The 21,152-nt window shown below is 45.7% G+C and overlaps 2 protein-coding genes across 13 annotated transcripts in view; one reads left to right on the forward strand and one right to left on the reverse strand.

Annotated features, from left to right (window-relative positions):
* Positions 1–21,152, reverse strand: part of LOC309364399 (uncharacterized protein) — a 152,254-nt gene that overhangs the window by 19,519 nt on the left and 111,583 nt on the right. For 5 of the 12 annotated variants that reach the window (XM_081901602.1, XM_081901604.1, XM_081901603.1 and 2 more), the window contains one exon: positions 11,658–12,895. In XM_081901602.1, coding sequence (XP_081757728.1) covers positions 11,658–12,895 — 1,238 coding nt within the window. Of the gene's footprint in view, positions 1–9,524; positions 12,896–19,764; positions 19,892–20,022; positions 20,194–21,152 lie in introns of those variants that run through there. The other 7 variants (XM_081901600.1, XM_081901597.1, XM_081901601.1 and 4 more) reach the window with 3 other exon arrangements.
* Positions 1–21,152, forward strand: part of LOC309364383 (uncharacterized protein) — a 155,808-nt gene that overhangs the window by 1,265 nt on the left and 133,391 nt on the right. The window lies entirely within an intron of this gene.

The following is a 21,152-nucleotide window of genomic DNA, read 5'->3' on the forward strand; positions in this document are numbered from 1 at the left end:
GAGAAGGCGATTGGGCCGCATCCTGCCCCCGGGCCTTAGTTTGCCTACCCCTGGTCTAGGGTTTAGAGGCATGTGCAGTAACTGTTTGGTTTATTAGGAAATGTGTAATTTGAGGCACATTTAGCCAGTTCCAGATATTGTCTAGCTTTGCTTAATATTTGTTCGCCAGTCAAAGGTATGCCATCTGTGTAAATGTCTCCGACCCTAAATAAATCTGTATTTGTCCATTGTTCACATCAAAGAGCTGCTCTCTGCTTTGAAGTGCATCGTGGCAACAGGTGAGGGAGTCCCAGAAGTGGCCCAGTTTACACTTGCTTGTGTGTCAAGTAGGGAAGGGACCTTTAAAAAGTTTTCTTCTTCCAGAATCTGGTGACTATCCAAGCCCTCTTGACCTTTGAGGAGGTGGCTGTGTTTTTCACGGAGGAGGAGTGGGTTCTGCTGGATCGTGGCCAAAGAGCTCTGCACAAGGAAGTCATGGAGGAGAATTATGAGATGGTGGCCTCTCTAGGTGAGGGTACATTTTTATGCCTCTTGGCTGCTAGACGTTGAAGGTGTGAATCCACTCTTTTGTGCCATTTATTCATGCAGAGTAGGAATAAGAATAGCCTGCTGGGTCCCTCTTTATGTGTATGTACGATATTTGCAGCTTTGCTCTCCGAAGCAGCATCCATATATTCACACACACACACACACACACACACCCTTGTAACAGTACTCCTGTGCATATTGCATGTCTTTATAGGATCTGGGTATGGCAATTCCTCCTCTTTGCCTTTGTGGTCAAAAATACAGATTGGTTTGAAAGGGCTGGAGGTTTTGTGGCCAAAAGTAGCTAATATTAACTCTTTCCTTGGCAGAATCAGATCTCAGTTCCTGTTGGGTAGAAGAACAAGATCTATTCCTCCAGGAACCCAAAGAAGGGGAAACCGCAACAGGTATGCGCTTAGTTGTGTCGTGGGGCCATTTTTGCTCCAGTAATATTAATATTAATAAATAAATAATTTATGCCCTGCCCATCTGGCTGGGTTTCCCCACCACTCTGGGGTGGCTCCCAACAGGATATTAAACACAATAAAACATCAAACATTATAAACTTCCCGAAACAGATCTGCCTTCAGATTTCTCCTAAAAGTCAAGTAGTTGTTTATCTCCTTGACATCTGATGGGAGGGTGTTTCACAGAACGGGCACCACCACCGAGAAGGCCCTCTGCCTGGTTCCCTGTACCCTCACTTCTCGCAGGGAGGGAACCGCCAGAAGGTCCTCGGTGCTGGACCTCAGTGTCTGGGCTGAACGATGGGGGTGGAGATGCTCCTTCAGATATACTGGGCCGAGGAAGTGAAGTCCTGCTTCTGGGCTTCCTATCAGTATTTAGTTGGCCCCTGTGGGGCTCTTGGATTAAATGGACCAGATGGACAAATGCAGCCTTGAAACCTCTCCAGCTGGCCCTTGGGACTCTCTTCTCCCCATACCCTGACCTGCTTCCCATCTTCCTTGAGTGTTTTTGGTCTGGCTGGGTTGTTTCCTTGAAATCTGATGGGGCTTCTTGCCAGCCTGGATGGAGGACAGAGAAGGGTGTGTGGAAGCTCTGATCCTGTCCAAAGGTTGCATTTACATTCATTGTAAATGCCTCTGGCCCCACAGTGTACAGGCAAGCCACTCTCAAGCCACATAATGTTGCCCACACAGGGTCTTCTTCTAAATAGCAGAGACGGCCTCCAGGCTGAGGTTTCCCTTCCATGTGTTGAGATGCACCCCAAATTAAAATATCCTCTGTAGTGCCACTGAGCTGAGATCCTCTTCATGGCACCAGGGGGATTCTGTTGGGTCCACGTGTCCCCTCTGCTATCCCTCAGCAGGAGAGCTAAGATCTTGCCTTTCCCTGCTTTTGGGAAGAGAGCCATGGCAGTAGTAGCACTAGGAGTGTCTGGCTATTTTGTATTTTGTCATTTGGGTTGAAGGATAAGATCCAGTTGGATGGGGCTCTGAGGAAGGGGAGAGATGAGCAGACACAGCTCAGCAAGTTTGAGGAGGAGCAGGAAGGGACTTGTGTTGTTGTCTTGAGACAACATATTCATATTCAGAAGCAAACTTCAGATTCAGCTGGGCAGGGAAGGAAGGAGGGGGACATTCTTGAAAATGGTAAAATCAGATAAGTGGAGAACTGGGCTTGATCCATAATGAGAGTCTCTGCTTCTGAGTTGTAATTTGAATTGCATTTTCTTTTTCTGCCTCAAAACAGGTAATGGGCAGAAGAGTAAGAATTATGGGGAGCCATCTGTGGTGTCTGTAGAAAATGTGGGGCATGAAGCACCGAAAGAGACCTTTGTAAATCAACGATCACCTGAAAAGCATGTAGGAAATGTGTTGAAGAACTGGAAAACCAAATCCCTTACTACTCAGGACACTGATGTCCGTGTATCACTGAGTCCACAGGAAGAATTCACAGGAAGTAGCAGTGTGGAGTGCGGAAAGAGCTTCAGTCAGAGTGGAAGCATTAGTTTACATCAAGGAACCCAAGCAGGGGAGAAAGCGTTTCAATGCACGGAATGTGGAAAGAGCCTCAGTAGTGCTGGTAACCTTGTCAAGCATACAAAAACCCACAAAGGGGAGAAACCATTCAAATGTATGGAGTGTGGAAAGAGCTTCAGCCAGAGTGGAAACCTTATTGCACACCAAAGAACCCACACAGGGGAGAAACCATTTAAATGTATGGTGTGTGCAAAGAGTTTCAGTCTCAATCACCATCTTACTTTACATCAAAGAACCCATACAGGAGAAAAACCATTTAAGTGTGTAGAATGTGGAAAGAGCTTCAGCCAGAGTGGAAGCCTTATTGCACATCAAAAAACCCACACAGGGGAGAAGCCATTAAAAACTATGGTATGTGGAAAGAGCTTCAGTCTCTATCACCATCTCACTGTACCTCAAAAAACCCACACAGGGGAGAAACGGCATAAATGCACCGAGTGTGGAAAGAGTTTCACTTGTAGGAGTGCCCTTACAGAACATCAACGAATCCACACAGGGGAGAAACCATATGAATGCATAGATTGTGGAAAGCGCTTCCGTATTGGGAGTGTACTTTCCTTTCATCGAAAAACCCACACCGGGGAGAAGCCATTTAAATGCACGGAGTGTGGAAAGAGCTTCAGTCAGAGTGGAAACCTTAATGCACATCAAAGAATTCACACTGGGGAGAAGCCATTTAAATGTATGGCATGTGGGAAGAGCTTCAGCCAGAGCGGAAGCCTTACTGCACATCAAAGAACCCACACAGCAGATAAATCATTTAAATGTGTAGTGTGTGGAAAGAGCTTCAGCCAGAGTGGAAACCTTACTTTACATCAAAGAACTCACACCAGGGAGAAACCATTTAAATGTATGGAGTGTGGAAAGAGCTTCAGCCAGAACGGAAACCTTATTGCACATCGAAGAACCCACACAGGGGAGAAACCATTTCATTGTATGGTGTGTGCAAAGAGTTTCAGTCTGAATCACCACCTTACTTTACATCAAAGAATCCACTGCACATCGAAGAACCCTTACAGGCGAAAGACTCTTTAAATGTATGGTATGTGGAAAGAGCTTCAGTCTCTATCACCATCTCCCTGTACAGTACCTCAAAAAACCCACCCAGGGGAGAAACTGCATACATGTGTGGAGTGTGGAAAGAGTTTAAATTGTAGGAGTGCACTTATTGTCCAACGAAGAACCCACACAGGAGAAACTGTATGAATGTCTAGATTGTGGAAAGCACTTCTGTATTGGGGGTGTCCTTATCTTACATTAAAAACCCCACGCCAAGAAGATACCATGAAAACACGTGGAGTGTGGAATGAGTTTCAGTGGGATTGTGGCCTGACTTTGCATCTGAGAACTCACACCAGATAACTAACTCTTAAGTGAATAAATATGAGCAGCAAACTTACTTCACACAAAAGATTCCAAAGATGGAGAAACAGTCTAGATTTGTTCAGTGTGAACAGCACTTCATTAGCAACTGAAGTGTTTACTAGACATGGAAGAACCAGAACAGAATAAACCAGAGTGTAGAAACAACCATCTTGTGGTGCCTGGAATTGTTTGATGATACAAGGAATTGTATCATAAATTGTGGCGCCTGAAATTGTTTTATGATACACTGCTCTTTTCAGTGACTGTTCAGCTTGTTTAGACCAGCCTACCCAGATGCTTAGGAAGCTAATGCAGGTTTTGACCTGCTTTCAGTCTATTGCCATATAAACTTCTGGAAATTTTCACATTATTTTTGTTACCGTATTTTTCGCACCATAGGACGCACTTTTTCCCCTCCAAAAATGAAGGGGAAATGTGTGTGCATCCTATGGTGCGAATGCAGGCTTTCGCTGAAGCTGGAGAGCGAGAGGGGTCGGTGCGCACCGACCCCTCTCGCTCTCCAGGCTTCAGGAGAGCCCCACCGCTAGCCCCACAAGCTGGGGGGACAGCGGGGAGGCGGAACGCCGCCATCCCGCTGTCCCCCGACTTGGTTAGAAGGCTGGCGGGGGGAGAAGCCTGCTCCTCTCCGTCGCCAGCTCCGCAAACTCGGGAGACAGCGGGAGAGGCGCAGCGCGCCGTTCCCGCTGTCTCCCGACTTGGCTAGAAGGCTGGCGGGGGGGAGAAGCCTGCTCCTCCCCATCGCCAGCCCCGCAAACTCGGGAGACAGCGGGAGAGGCGTAGCGCGCCCTTCCCGCTGTCCCCCGACTTGGCTAGAAGGCTGGCGGGGGGGGAAGCCTGCTCCTCCCCGTCGCCAGCCCTGCAAACTCTGGAGACAGCGGGAGAGGCTCCTCCCCCAGCCCCGCAAGCTCCCAGAGCGATGCCAAAGCTGCGCGCAGCTTCGGCATGGCTCTGGGTCCCGTTCTGGGGGAGGGGGAAGCTCGGGCTTCCCCCGCCCCAGCCCCGCGTCTCCAGCCGGGAGACGGTCGCGGGTGGCTGCTTTAGCCCCGCGCGCGCTCTCCCAGCTGGAGTGGTGACGCGCGCCTATGGAGGCTCCTGCCATAGGCGCGCGTCACCTCTCCAGCCGGGAGAGGGTCGCGGGGGGCTGCTTTAGCCCCGCGCGCGCCGTCCCGGCTGGAGAAGTGACGCGTGCCTATGGCAGGAGCCTCCATAGGCGCGCGTCACCTCTCCAGCCGGGAGAGCACGCACGGGGCTAAAGCAGCCCCCCGCGACCCTCTCCCGGCTGGAGAGGTGACGCGCGCCTATGGCAGGAGCCTCCATAGGCGCGCGCCACCTCTCCAGCTGGGAGAGCACGCACGGGGCTAAAGCAGCAGGTGGTGGGCTTCCCCCGCCAGCCCCAAAGAGCAGTTCGAAAGGAACCTGAAGCCTGGAGAGTGAGAAGGGTCGGTGCGCACCGACCCCTCTCGCTCTCCAGGCTTCCAAGGTAGCCGCCTGAATGCACCTTAAATGGCACCTTGTTTTAGAGCGGGAAAACAAAAGGGGGAAAATTCTCCCACTCTCTGCGCAGCGCTTCCTGCCGCTTCGCTGAAGGGGCGCTGGGCAGAGAGCAGAAGAATTTTTTTTCCTTGTTCTCCCCCCTCTAAAACAAGGTGCGTCCTATTGTCCGGTGCGTCCTATGGTGCGAAAAATACGGTAATTTTTCTTATTGATAATTTTATAATTTTATCTTTTTCATGTTCCGCTTTGAAGCTGTTCTGCTGCTGCTTCTTTTTACAATCAAGCAGTGTAGGAATTTTATGAAATAAAGAAAACATTAATTATTATTGTTATTACTCTTCATTTTGCCCTGACCAGTTAGAAAAGCACCATCTGAGGGCAAAGACAGGAGGTGGGAGAATCTTTCATTTGGGAGCCTGTAGAGGCAGTCTCCTTCCTGCGTAGAAAGTTGGAGATTGTTGGGGGAGAAGGCTTGGCCAGACTCCTTAGGGTAGTGGTTTTCAACCAGTGTGCCTTGAAGGATGGTCAGGAGTGCCACGGGCAACACTGGCCTCTGTCCCGTCCCTTCCTCCCTCCCTTCCTCCCTCCCTCCCTCCCTCCCTCCCTCCCTCCCTTCCTTCCTTCCTTCCTTCCTTCCTTCCTTCCTTCCTTCCTTCCTTCCTTCCTCTGATGTCCTCTCGCATCTCTGCCTCCCAAAGGCTTGCACAGCTGTTTGTTGCCACAGCCCTGGCTGCAAGCTCTGTAGGCGAATGGTGCCTCTGGAAGGCACTTGTCATTGGGGCAGGTTGCTCAAAGACAAGGGGCGGCAGCAGCAACCCTATTTTATTCTAAATAAAGTGTCACAATCTGACCAGCGCTTCAGTTTGTCCTGTTACTGAAACAATCTTGAGTACCAGTTTTTTGGGCACTAAGGCGGCACAGCAAAGGATGCTGAGATTAAAGCAGCTCTATCAATAGCCTTAATATTGCTTTCTTTTCACACATATATATAGCGATCCTACAAATCAAGTAGAAGAAGAAGAGTTTGAGACTCCTTTAAGGAGTCTCAAAGCGGCCAACGTTCTCCTTTCCCTTCCTCCCCCACAACAAACACTCATACAGAGAAGGCGGAACTGCTCAACACCTACTTTGCCTCCATCATCACCCAAAAGGAAAGCAGTGCTCAACATGGTGATAACAGAACCAACCCTGTTCCTTGTGTGAGATGAGCTCAATTTGTTGGAGATTCATTCCCCGTGTCTGCAGTCATGGGATTGTTGTCTATCACATGATGGTGTACGCTTTCATTCCACAGAGTGGAAAGTGATGAAGACAGGATGTTTGTGTTACTGTGTTCCGTAAAGTGGGACTATTGTCCTTCGTTCTTTCTCTTTGCTGTCTGATGAGAAAGAGGAAGGAGCTAAGTCAGAATGCTCCGAGTGTTTTATATGTAAATAAAGTCGATTAGCCAAAATGCTGAGTTGCTGAGGTCTGTTACGCAAACTGCAAAGACTGCGGATCCCAGAATGTGCTGGTGTCTGTTGGCATCAGTTGCTGTGATGTTTGGGCAGAAGAAAGCTTTTGAAGCTCCCAAACGATCAACCAGGAGGGAGAGAACATGCCAGTCGGGCATGTGTCTCTGCCAGGGTCCTACCTGAGAGTAGAACGATCCTAACACAATTGCCTTTATGCTTCTCAGGTGTCCTATTGGCTTCATGTCAGCCTTGTGTTTGTCTGCTATGTTGGATGGGGGGGCGCGTACCCACAAACATCTCCCATGGCTTCCTTGAAACCTTTAAGGAGGAATCCCAAGAGATCATTCAGTTGACCCATCTATCCAAGGTCCTCTCTGCCCACACCTGGGCAAAGTGCTATAGTCTGCCTCTTATTGGTAGTTAAGGGAGAGCTCCTTCCCTTCCCAAGGAGAGGAGACTGAGGGAACACTGCACAAGGGTGTTTGAAAAGGGGTGAGAGGCTACCAGCTCTGCAGGCAAGGGGGGACATAACAGGGCTCCTCAGCCCCACAGGGGAGCCACAGAAAGAAGAAAATTGGTCAAGGGAGCCAGGACTCAAAAAGGCTGAAAACCTCTGGATTAATGCATTGTTACGAAATACAATGTTCTTGAAAGTAAAAAGACTAAACCCTCTCTTGGGCTCAAAGGAAAGAAACACATTGCTTTGGGCTTAATATATATGAATAATACAAATTGCTCAGTTGTTGTCACCATGACAAGTAAATGTTAATTTTCAGGTCTTGTATGTGGGGTCTGCTTCATCACTCAGGCTTGAAGGTGAAACTGCTACATCACTCTAAAGAACTAAAAAAATAGCTAACATAAACACATGGAGTTGGTTTGACAGGGACTGTAACTCCAAGAAAAAAGAACTGACCAAATTAACCTGACCAGTTCAGTTTGCCTGATCAGATGAGGCCATTTCTCTTTTATAACTGCAACAGTGAGTGAGAGAAAGTGGTACATTATGAAAAGGATTTTTAAAATGCAACATTATGAAAAAGATTTTAAAAAAGGAACATTATGAAAATAGTTGGAAATCTTTGGGTTTGGCCTCTTATTGAAGGGAATTAATTCAATTTTTGGAACCTAATTCATTGAGGTTTTGTAGATAAACCTTTTGAGTCTTTACCTCCAACAATACTTGAATACATCTGAATTCAGTCAAGCTCTTACCTGCCTACTCGACTGGGCATCTATACAGGTATTTTCCATTCGAAGGGGGGCAGTTAATCAATCCAGACATTAAGATTTATGTGCCAAAGATCATTGGCCAAATGCTTTTCAGGGCTGAGGTCAGGGGAATTAGTGTGAAATCAGAACTATAAGGCAGATTTTGGGGCTTCCTCCAGGGATTCTGGCGGCTCATCTGAGTTGGGTCTCCCCTCAATAAGAGGCCAGAACTGATCTAGCCTATCTCAGATACTGACGTCGTTTTTTGAATTTTGAATTTTATTAAAGATTTTATTGGGTTACAAAAGTACATACAAGACCTCTGTTTTCATTTCATAAAGTCCTTTCTACAGATCAGTTATACTCGATGGATCCTGATGGCCGTCTTCCAAAAATAGGAACAAGAAACACCCCTCTCTTGCTGTATGTGGGTGACGCGGCCAGCCTCTCCCAATCCAGACCTGGCCTGAACTACCAACTAAGGAAATTCTCAGACTACTGCTCTGGTAATGGGTTATCCGTTAATTATGGAAAATCAAAAGTCCTGGTGTTTGAAAAAATTTTCTCCCGAGTAATGGGTACTGGATGATCACAAACTAGAGCAGACAAAATACTTCCGGTACCTAGGGCTTCTATTCCATCATTCTAAGTCCTGGAAACACCATTGGCAGACCGCCTATCTAAAGGTGGAGGTAAGCAAACTAGCTATAATTCAATTCTTTTATACAAGGGGAGGCCATTATGTTCCATCAGCCATTAGGGTATTTAATGCAAAATCTGTCTATGCCCAAACGTCTGGTTCAATGGCTCATTCTCCATGTTTGATGGGTTCCAGGCAATGTTTCACCAGTCCCTTTTACAGGTTCCAAATGCAATTCTGTTTTCAGAGACAGGTGAATGCCCTCTCTCAACAAAAGCATGGTGGGCTGCCCTGAGATACTGGCTTAAGATCTCAGTCTTTGGCCTAGGGAAGGGGTTACTTCAACACCTAAACAACGAGGAGTTTATCAGCTCATGGATGAAAACTGTGGTCAGAAAAGCCACTTCGATTGGAATGCCACCTTCACTCTTGTATGATCTGGGATACGATACCGCCCTTGAATCTCTGAGGCAAAGGCTCTGGGACATATCACATAGTGATCTCCGATCTCAACCTCATGTTATCTGTGGCCCAATAGCAGTAGGAATTCATCACAGGTAAAATTTTCAGATACCTGCATATCTTAAAAATCTGTCTGTACCTACTTATCGGCGTCTTTTTACCAAAGCCGGATTAAATGTATTTCCATCAGAAGTGCTAAATGGTAAATCTGAAGCCTACTATACTAAATATCTTCTAATGATATCACAGTGGCCGTGGCAAAGTTTCTTTCGGTAGTCATATGTATCAAAGATCATCATACTCAAGACTGAACAAATATTGTCTTGGTCTTCCTCTCCCAGGGGGTTGTCTGTATGAATCTGTATTATATTCTGAATCTATGTTACGGGTCTTTGGACCGCAATAAAGATTTATATATTATATTACACGCGATGTGAGACATTAATAAAGTTAGGGGGGAAGAAAGAGGCAGAGAGAGGGGGTAGTAAACATTGGTTCTTTTAAGAAGCATATGTGCAAGGTTTTTGTGTCAGCATCACGTGGGTAGGTTCTCTTTCTATTCATTTTTAAGTTTTCATTGGCGGTGAGAGAGGTAGGGTGGCCCAGGTCATGGTTGGTTGTCTTAACTAGGCTGCAGTGAGTTTCGTTTGTGTGTGGGGGGGGAAGGGTTGTTGGGTCAAGTCAGCCATATTGATTCGTACGCTGTCAGCCTTGAAGAAAATAAAAGTTCGGGCTTATGAACTGCAGAGCAACCTGGACAGAACAGCCAAAATTTGTCCGAGTTTTGTGTATGAAGAGGTTTTTCACACATACAAAAGAGGCAGGAATGACTATGTGGTGACTGCTGCTATTGGAACAAGATTGGCCTTCCCTTGTTTAAAAGTTAATACAAAATCACTAACATTTCTGTAACAGGTCCTAGGCAGTGAATGTTGCCAATCAGGGACAGGGTTCACAAATTAGAAAGTGCGCCCTGTTCTGGAAGAGGATTTTCCAGTACAAAATGAGGGCTAAATTTGTTTGCTGCTAAAGGGCCCATTATTGCCCAGTCATCACTCACCAACAGCACTCCAGATTCACACTTTACACATCCCTAAGAGTACATCATATCTTTCATTATACTTACTACTGGGAGAAGCTACCTTCATTATTTTAATACATGTGTCTACAACTTTCCATAAAAAAACCAGAACACCAACAACACTCCATGCATTTACAATTGATATAAGTTTGTTGATGTGAAGAACGAAGAAAACACAAGACACACTCTAAACATCTAAATGGGTTTTCCCCTGTGAGAGTATGTAGATGACCTTAACAGAAGCACAGTCCACACTCCTTCAATTTACATGGTTTCTCCTCTATGAGCTTCTTGATGTTTTGTAAGTGCTCCACTCCCATTGAAGAACATCTCACACTCCATACATTTAAATGGTTTCTCCCCTGTGTGTTTGTTGATGTCTTATAAAATGTCCATTTTGACTAAAACTCTCCACACTCCAAACATTTAAACAGTTTCTCCCCAGTGTGAATTTGTTGATGTACTGTAAGTTTGCCCCTTTCTCTGAAACTCTTCCCACATTCCATACATTTAAATGGTTTCTCCCCTGTGTGAGTTCGTTGATGTCTTGTAAGAGCTCCACTCTCAATGAAGCTCTTCCCACACTCCATACATTTAAATGGTTTCTCCCCTGTGTGAGTTCGCTGATGGATTCTAAAATGCCCACTTCGGCTGAAACTCTTTCCACACTCCAAACATTTATATGGTTTCTCCCCTCTGTGTGTTCGTTGATGTACAGTAAGACTTCCTCTACAAGTGAAACTCTTTTCACACTCCAAACATTTAAAGGGTTTCTCCCCTGTGTGAGTGCGTAGGTGTATGATCAGTTGTGAACCTTTAGTGAAGCTCTTTTCACACTCCATGCATTTAAATGATTTCTCCCGTACATGAGTTTGTTGATGTACAGTAAGGATTCCATTCCGACTGAAGCACTTTCCACATACCAGACATCTGAATGGTTTCTCCCCTGTGTGAGTTCGTTGATGTACTGTAAGTTTCCCACTTTCACTGAAACTCTTTCCACACTCCATACATTTAAAGGGTCTCTCCCCTGTGTGAATTCGTAGATGTACAGTAAGCTTCCCCCTTTCACTGAAGCTCTTTCCACACTCCATACATTTAAATGGTTTCTCCCCTGTATGAGTTAGTTGATGTTTTGTAAGTGCTCCACTATTACTGAAGCACTTTCCACACTCCATACATTTAAAGGGTTTCTCTCCTGTGTGAGTTCGTTGATGTCTTGTAAGGTTTCCACTATTACTGAAGCTGTTTCCACAATGTATGCATTTGAAGGGTTTCTCCCCCGTGTGAGTTCGTTGATGTAAATTAAGATTTTCACAACAACTGAAGCTCTTCTCACACTCCACACATTTATATGGTTTTTCCCTCACATGAGTTCGTTGATGTACAATAAGGACTCCTTTCCTACTGAAGCTCTTTCCACACTCCATACATTTAAAGGGTTTATCTCCCGAGTGAATTCGAAGATGTATGATCAGTTGTGAACTTTCACTGAAACGCTTTCCACACTCCATACATTTAAATGGTTTCTCACCTGCATGAATTAGTTGATGTTTTGTAAGTGCTCCACTACTACTGAGACTCTTTCCACACACCACACATCTAAATGGTTTCTCCCCTGTGTGAATTCGTTGGTGTACATTAAGTTTTCCACTTTCAATGAAGCGCTTTCCACATTCCATACATTTAAAAGGTTTCTCCCCTGTGTGAGTTCGCTGATGTATTGTAAGCTGTGAACTTGTACTGAAGCTCTTTCCACATTCCAAACATTTAAAGGGTTTCTCCCCTGTGTGAGTTCGTAGATGTATGGCAAATTGTGAACTTTCACTGAAGCTCTTTCCACACTCCATACATTTAAATGGTTTATCTGTTGTGTGAGTTAAGTGATGTTTTTTAAGTGCTCCCCTACTACTGAGGAACCTTCCACACACCATACATTTAAATGGTTTCTCCCCTTTGTGAGTTAGTTGGTGTACAGTAAGGCTCCCACTGCAACTGAAGCACTTTCCACACTCCATACATATAAATGGTTTCTCCCCTGTGTGGGTTTGTTGATGTTCAGTAAGTTTTCCACTTACACTGAAGCTCTTTCCACACTCCACACATCTAAATGGTTTCTCTCCTGTGTGAGTTCGTTGATGTATAGTAAGCTGTGAACACTGACTGAAGCTCTTCCCACACTCCATGCATTTAAAGGGTTTCTCTCCTGTGTGAGTTCGTTGATGTATAGTAAGCTTTCCACTTACACTGAAGCTCTTCCCACACTCCATACATTTAAAAGGTTTCTCCCCTGTGTGAGTTCGTTGATGTACAGTAAGTTTTCCACTCTCACTGAAGCTCTTTCCACACTCCATACATTTAAATGGTTTCTCCCCAGTGTGAGTTCGTTGATGTATAGTAAGGTGTGAACACTGACTGAAGCTCTTCCCACACTCCATACATCTAAATGGTTTCTCCCCGGTGTGAATTCGTTGATGTACGGTAAGTTTTCCTCTTTCACTGAAACTCTTTCCACACTCCATACATTTAAAGGGTTTCTCCCCTGCGTTAGTTTGTAGATGTGTGCTAAGGTGTTCACTCACACTGTAGTACTTTACAGATGGCCCCTCAAAATTCTGATTGCCTTCTCCATCACCTGGTTTAAAGTAGGAGAGAAAGAGAATATTGTTAGGATTTCAAGGAACAGAACAAGGGAACTTAACACACAGCAAGACCAATCAGTACTTTCTTTTTTTCAACACCTCCAACAATCTCTCCTCTCCTATGTACCACATTTTTAGGAAAGGAAATAATCCCAGAAAATTATCTCTTAGTGCAGGAGACACATGTTGCAAGTCGACACAGCGGATTATTAGTAAACAAAATATTTGTTGAAGAGTTTATAACCTCAGAAAAACTAAAAAGAGAAGTGTGGTAATGCATATAGAACATGGTTTGAACCCATAACAATTATTTAAAGATGACCAAGGAAGAATTATCAGGATATGGCAATTGTTGAAGGAGAAAAAATGTTCTTGGTGAGTGTCTTTGCACCAAATGAGGGGAAAAACCAGCTTTTTAAAAAGTAGTATCGTGAAGCTGAGGCTCCAAGACTTTGGCCATCTCATGAGAAGAGAAGAATCCCTGGAAAAGTCCCTGATGCTGGGAAAGATGGAGGGCACAAGGAGAAGAGGACGACAGAGGATGAGATGGTTGGACAGTGTTCTCAAAGCTACCAGCATGAGTTTGACCAAACTGCGGGAGGCAGTGGAAGACAGGACGCCTGGCGTGCTCTGGTCCAGGGGGTCATGAAGAGTCGGACATGACTGAACAACTAAACAACCACGAAGTTTGATTATTTGGATAAGATTATAATAATGGATGGGCAAGAGATATAGGTCATAATATGGAGATGAGTGCTTGGGAGAAATGTGGGAAAAGATTTTAGATTTACAGCATGTTGCACACTGAAGGAGAATTTTATGAAAATGATATATAGGTGGTATCTGACACCGAGTAAATTAGCTAAAATGTACAAGACTGAATCAGATATCTGCTGGAAATGTAAGGGGAAAGTAGGTTCTTTTCATCATATGTGGTCGACATGCAAAACGGTTAAGAACTTCTGGGAAATGATATTTAATGAGTTGAAAAAAATGTTTAAGAGGACCTTTGTTAAAACCCCAGAAGCTTTTCTTTTAGGTATAATAGATGCAAGTATATCTAGGGATCACAGCTCTCTTTTTATATATACAACTACAGTATGGTGTATGCTCAGAAGTGGAAGAAGGATGCCAACAAAGGAGGAATGGCAGATTAATTAATAGAATATATAGAAATGGGAAGATTGACAAATAGAATAAGAGATCAGGATAAAAAGTATTTGAAGAAGTTTGGAAATGCTGATGATCTGTGAGGCAGATTGCTTCAAAAATGGCAAAAAAATATTTCTAAATATACCTGGCAAGGGGAAAAAACAAGAATAAAATATAAAATACTGATAGAACTGAAAGATAGAGGAGGTTTCTCCCTGCCGGATATGATATTATGAAGCTTATCTGTGGTATTGAAATGGTGAAAGTACATAAAGGCTTTACAAACCATAGAATTAGGAAAAAATTGTATAGAATATGGGACTGATATAAAAATTTACTGGGAACTAAAACACCACTTTGGCTTTCACCTTTGGAAGCCACAGCGGAGAGGAGAAAAAAAATGATGGAAAATTGGGCAACTTACAGAAATTTATTAAGAAAGGATGAGAATTTAAATTAAAAGAGTTGAAGGATTTACCAGGGATGTTAACAACATGGTTACAATATCATTAGTTGAATTAAATATTTAAAAATGATATGAAGCGGGGGTTTGGGGAACAACCATCACAATTAGAGAGAGACATGTTAAGTTGTAATGTTAAAGTGATGTCTAAAATGTACACAATGTTATTGGAATGGGACACAAAGAATGAGCAAGTGAAATCTTCAATGATACACTGGGCAATAGATGTTGGTCATAATATAGAAATGGAAGCATGGTAAAGATTATGGAATACGAATATAAAATTTACAGCATGTTATGGTTTAAGAGAAAATTATATGAAAATGCTATATAGATGGCAGTTAACACCTAGTAGCTTGGCAAAAATGTATAAATTAAAGTCAAATAAATGTTGGAAATGTAAAGAGAAAGAAGGCACCTTTTGCACATGTGGTGGTCTTGTAATAAGGTTAAAGCTTACTGGGAAATGATACATAATGACTGAAAAAGATGTTTAAAATATCTTCCCTTTAAAAAACCCAGAAGCTTTTCTCTTGGGAATTATAGGATTAGAACTACCCAAACAGTATAGAAATGTATTTATGTATACGACTATACAAGACTGTTGCAAGACTGTTATTTGTCCAAAAATGGAAGGATGAAGGGGTCCCAACGAAACTAATGGAGTATGCAGAAATGGTGAAACTTACCGGAAGAATAAGAAATCAAGATAACAAACTTTTTAGAAAAGAACGGAAATGGTTTATTGAGTATTCACAAACTGTAAACAGATGAAGACATTGGCAGGATTATTGTAAAAACCTGCAGCTTAAAATATATATATGAGAGAGATATATAAGAATAGATGAATAAAAGAATAAGTTAAGACAATTTGGAGTATGCAGGAAAGGAAGACAATAAATCTAAGGAACCGCAGAAAGAGATGGAAGGGAGTTGAAATTGAAAATGTTAAAACTAGGCAAAATAATTGTTGCAATGTATATAAATTAAAATTAATAATAATTTTAAAAATGAAGATTGGAAATGCTTTGTAGATTATTTTGGAAACTTATTGTAAACACATTAAAAAGATAACAGTAAAAGAATGAATTCAGCAGTAAGAATACTGGGATATAAAACTGAGATAAAATAAGATACGGGGAAAATTAGAATATGTAGTGGAAAATAAATTAACAAAATGAACCATGGAAGGAGTGGAAGGGGAGTCAAGATCAATTATGTGTTTTGCATTGGAAGCATTGTTATTGTTTCAAGTGTAAAAATGAAAATGGTAAATAAGATTTAGATAGAGATAGATGATATCTCTTAGTATCCAGCTCCACCTTGAACTCCCATGTAACACTGAGCACCGAGAGAAACATTCTATGCTGAGGTGGGGCACCTATAGTCTTCCAGATGTGGCTGAACTCAAACTAGCTTCAACCCAGGCAGGAACGTCCAATGGCCAGGATGATAGGAGTTACGGTGGAGCAACATCTGGAGGGACACACTTTATCTACCTTCCCTCTCTTCTGAAAGTGCTAGATTTCTGCAGTCCATTTTCTCCTGCCTCCTCCAGGTAATGTCTTAGACCATGTCATTACCGAGGAGGCAGGTTTAGTCATTGTTTGAATACTATTTCTGCCTCTGGGTCTGGTCTTGACCAGAAGGATATTGGAATCAGCAACGGGAGACCCATATGACCTAAAGGTGCTGCTGTGCAATGCTAGGTCATTGGTTAATAAGACCACTGCCATCCATGACTTGATCTGGCTTGAGACTTGGTTGGATGAAGCAGATCGGTCTGTGCTTGCTTGTCCACCAGGTTTCTCTTACACACAGCAACCCAGGTCATACGGGTGGCGGGGTGTGTGTGTTTGCAGTGATTTTTTTAGGCAGTCATTAGCTTGCACCAGGCATCCTATTGGGAAGACCCAGTTTTCTGAGTGCATGTTCTGGCAGTTGGGCAATAGGGGCGGTACAGGATTCCTTTTGGTGTACCAACCTCTCCACTGCACCAAGGATTCCCTGGCCAAGCTGCTTCAGGTCGTGGTGGATGTTCTCCTGGAGACACCTAGTTTGGTTGTCCTGGGGGATTTTAACATCCATGCCAACACGACCTTACAAGGGGCCACTCAGGACTTCGTGGAAAACATGGCCTCCATGGCCCCTGAATAAGTTTGGCCCAACTCATTGTCGCAGACATGCCTTGGACCTGGTGTTCACCTCTAGTGACGTGGGTAATCTGACACTAAGTAAAAGCGAAACAAAAGAAGTGCCATGGTCAGATCACTTCCTGGTGCAACTGGACTTCTCCGTGACCCTTCCCTTCTGTAGGGACTGGGATTCGGATGGTCCGCCCCCGCCACTTAATAGATCCAAATGGTTTCCAGAGAGTGGTAGGGGATATTTTACGCCACGTTGATGGCCTTTCAGCTGATTCCCTGGTGGCCCACTGGAATGCGGAGTTAACCAGGGCTATTGACTGTCTGGCTCCAAAGTGCCCTCTCCAATTGCATGGAGCTCCCTGGAGCTGAGGGCAATGAAACAATCGCTGAGATGGCTAGAGCGCCGGTGGCGGAAAACTCATTCTGAATAAGACCGGACACAGGTTAGAGCTCAATGTTGAGCCTACCAAGTGGCAATATCAACAGCGAAGAGGACCTTCTTCGCCAACTCTATTGCATCTGCAGCAAACAGCAGGAGGAGGCTCTTTCAGGTGGTTCATAATTTAACGGAACCACCTGTGCCACTGGGGTCCAATAAGGGCCCCAAGATCTCCTGCAATGATTTTGCAAAATTTTTTGCAGATAAAGTCACTCAGATTTGGAAGGAGGTAGACTCCACCATGGGAGCAGGGCCAGTCTAGTCAAGTTTCATGGGATCAATTCAATCTGTTACCTCTGAGGATCTAGACAGGCTGCTTGAACGAGTGAAACCGACCACCTGTCTCCTTGATCCTTGCCCATCCTGGCTCATAAAAGCGAGCCGGGAGGGGCTGGGTGATGGGCTCTACGGGGTGGTGAAGGCTTCCTTCTGCGAGGGAGCCTTCCCAGACCCGCTGAAAGAGGCGGTTATTAAACCGCTTCTTAAAAAAAACATCTTTAGACCTGACCCAGTCCCAAATCTTCCATTCTTGGGCAAGGTGATTGAACGGGTGGTTGCAGAACAACTCCAGGCACGCCTGAAGGATGCAGACCATGATCTCTGGCAGGCCTGGGACAAAGGTGAAAGCTGTTTGCTAGCTCTGCTGGATCTCTCAGTGGCTTTTTATACCATTGATCATTACAACCTTGAGGAACGTCTAGGGGAGCTCAGAATTGGGGGCACTGCTCTACAGTGGTTCCACTCCTTCCTCCTGGGCTATGTCCAGAAAGTGCTGTTAGGGGAGCCTTAGGGTTCCATCCTCTCTCCCATGCTTTTTAATATCTATATGAAGCTGCTGGGAGAGATCATCAGGGGAGTTGGGCTGGGTGTCCATCAATATGCGGATAATACCCAGCTCTACCTCCCTTTCAAATTGGAACCGGTGAAGGCAGTGAAGGTCCTGTGTGAGTGCCTGGAGGTGGTTGGAGGATGGAAGGTGGCTAACAGGTTGAATTCTGACAAGACAGAAGTACTCTTTTGGGGGGACAGGGAGCAAGCGGGTGTGGGGGACTCCCTGCTCCTGAATGGGGTAACTGTACCTCTGAAGGAGCAGGTGTGGAGCCTGGGAGTTATTTTGGACTCACAACTGTCCATGGAGGTACAGGTCAACTCTGTGTCCAGAGCAGCTGTCTACCAGCTTCATCTGGTACACAGGCTGAGACCCTACCTGCCCGCAGACTATCTCGGCAGAGTGGTGCATGCTCTAGTTAACTCCAGCTTGGACTACTGCAACACGCTCTATGTGGGGCTACCTTTGAAGATGACCCGGAAACTGCAACCGGAAACTGCAACTATGATGACCTGGAATCTGTAACCGGAAACTGCAACTAATCCAGAATGTGGCAGCTAGACTGATGACAGGGAGTGGCAGCCGAGACCGCATAACACTGGTCCTGAAAGACCTACATTGGTTCCCTGTATGTTTTTGAGCACAATTCAAAGTGTTGGTGCCGACCTTTAAAGTCCTAAACGGCCTTGGCCCAGTATACCTGAAGGAGCATCTCCACCCCCATCATTCAGCCCGGACACTGAGGTCCAGCTCCAAGGGCCTTCTGGAGGTTCCCTCCCTGCGAGAAGTGAGGTTACAAGGAACCAGGCAGAGGGCCTTCTTGGTAGTGGCGCCCTCCCTGTGGAACGCCCTCTCATCAGATGTCAAAGAAATAAACAACTACCCAACTTTTAGAAGACATCTGAAGGCAGCCCTGTTTAGGGATATTTTTAATGTTTGATGCTTTATTATGCTTTTAATTTTGTTGGAAGCCGCCCAGAGTGGGTGGGGGAAAATAGACAGATGGGTGGGGTAGAAATAATAAAATTCTTCTTCTTATTATTATTATTCACTAAGCACAAATAAAAGATTAGCCTTCTTCACACAGCACATAGTTAAACTAGGGAACTCGATCCCACAGGGAGCAATGATGTCCCAAATACCGTATTTTTCGCCCTATAGGACGCACTTTTCCCCCTCCAAAAATGAAGGGGAAATGTGTGTGCATCCTATGGGGCGAATGCAGGCTTCAGGAAGCTATCTGCAAGCCGTGGGAGAGCTGCGTGACTTCGCGCAGCTCTCCCACGGCTTGCGGAGAGCTGCCTGCATCCCGAAGCCTGGGACGCGCTGAGCTCAGCACTCCCCAGGCTTCAGGTTTCGCACAGCTCTCCACAAGCCATGGGCTGTCCACTATCCCACGGCTTGCGGACAGCAGCCTGTTCTGGGGGCTGGGGTCAGGGGAACCTCGGGCCTGGGGGGGAAATAATTTTTTCTCTTTATTTCCCCCCAAAAAAACTAGGTGCGCCCTATAGGGCGAAAAATACGGTACATGGAGAAGTCTATTGCTGGCCACTCGCCGTGATGGCTCTGCAATGCCTCCACACTCAGAAGACAGCAGTGTTCCTAAATACTGGAAACTACAGGAGGCAAGAGTGCTCTTGTGTTCGAATCCTGCTTGCTGGTTTCCCACAGGCATCTGGCTTTGCCAGTGTGAGAACAGGATGCTGGACTAGATGGGCCACTGGCCAAATCCTATTCATATGTTGTTTCTTCACAGCGTGAATAAATGGCTCAAACAGGAGATTCACACCTCCAACGTCTAACAGACAAGAGGGTTACAAATTTTCCCTTACCTAGAGAGGCCACCATCTCATAATTCTCCTCCATGACTTCCTTGTGCAGAGCTCTTTGGCCTGGATCCAGCAGAGCCCACTCCTCCTCCGTGAAGAACACAGCCACCTCCTCAAAGGTCAAGAGGGCCTGGAAGAAGAAGAGGAAGAAGACAGAGCTTCTCTTAGATCCCCATCATCCCCACTCAACACAGAGGGAGGCTGGGTGGTCCCATCTGTGCCTCTTCCCTCCTATCTGATTCCCCAAGGCTCTTTCCCTACCTGAAGAAGCTGCCTGGCTCCTCTTTCCACTCCACCTTGAAGAAGAGAAGGTCCAAACGGTGCCTCTGAGGCCATTGGTGAGGCGATTCGGAGGAGCCGTAAAGTTGGCCACTTCTGGGACTTTCGCAGTTCTACTTCAAAGAAAGGAGCTGTGCTTTTATCTTCCCAACTCTGTGAGATAGGACAGGGTGAAAGATAACCAGGGGGTCAAAACTGGTCCCTTGTGAGCACAAACCTGAACCTGCCTGATTAGATTTCAATCCCGCCACACATTTACCCGTTTTCTTTGCTTAGCAGCAGGTGAAAATCCAAAATGTGCCTCCTCCCTCCGCTCCAGGGCCTCATAAACAGGACAGCAAACCCACCCCATTGTTCCCCCCTCTGCCAACATGGGGGCCACCCCCTTCCCAAGAAGCAAATCCTTGTTTCCTTTTGCCAACTCCTCACAATAGCCTCTCCATATCTTCCCCCATGGAGCCGGCTCTACCAGGATCCCCACTGAGGGAGGGGCTTCAGCAGCACATTTCGGAAGGGGACAGATCAGGGTCCTGGAGGAGCTCAGCCCTCCCCTGCCACTGGGGACAGAGCCTGGGGGGGGCAAGAGTGGGGCAGCAGTGAGAAGGGAGATGGAGGGTGTTAAACAGAGAGGAGCATCACTAGGCGGAATGGGGCTGCCCCCCCCCTTTGAACGGAGAAGGACTGACTTCTGAGTCAACATGCCCAGGGTGGGGCTGCAAATCCCTCTGTAATTAAGTTCCACTGGGGGGGGACCTTTTCTGGTTCGTCTCAAGTGTCTTCACCCCCTCCCCCCCACCATGGGAGCCTGGCTTGATATCTGCGCTTCAGAAAGGATCTTGCAATGCAAACCCTCCTGGGGGAAGAGGACCCCACTTTGCAACAGGATGGCCTGCATCCAGCCCCCCCCCCCGCCCCACTGATTCCCACAGAGAAAGGGCAGAGTCCCTCCCTGCTTTGCTTTCTCTTCTCTCTCTCTCTCTCTCCCCCGCAATCCTCCCGCCTCCTTTCCCAGCTGCCCTGTTTGTAGATTCAGGGGGAGGGAAAGCAAATCATTTTCCCACCCCCCGTCCCCAAATAACCCCCCCCCCCAATATGCGGCACCTCTTTCTCCT

This window comes from Podarcis melisellensis, assembly GCF_964234715.1.
Source record: "Podarcis melisellensis genome assembly, chromosome: 2".
Classification (NCBI taxonomy): domain Eukaryota; kingdom Metazoa; phylum Chordata; class Lepidosauria; order Squamata; family Lacertidae; genus Podarcis; species Podarcis melisellensis.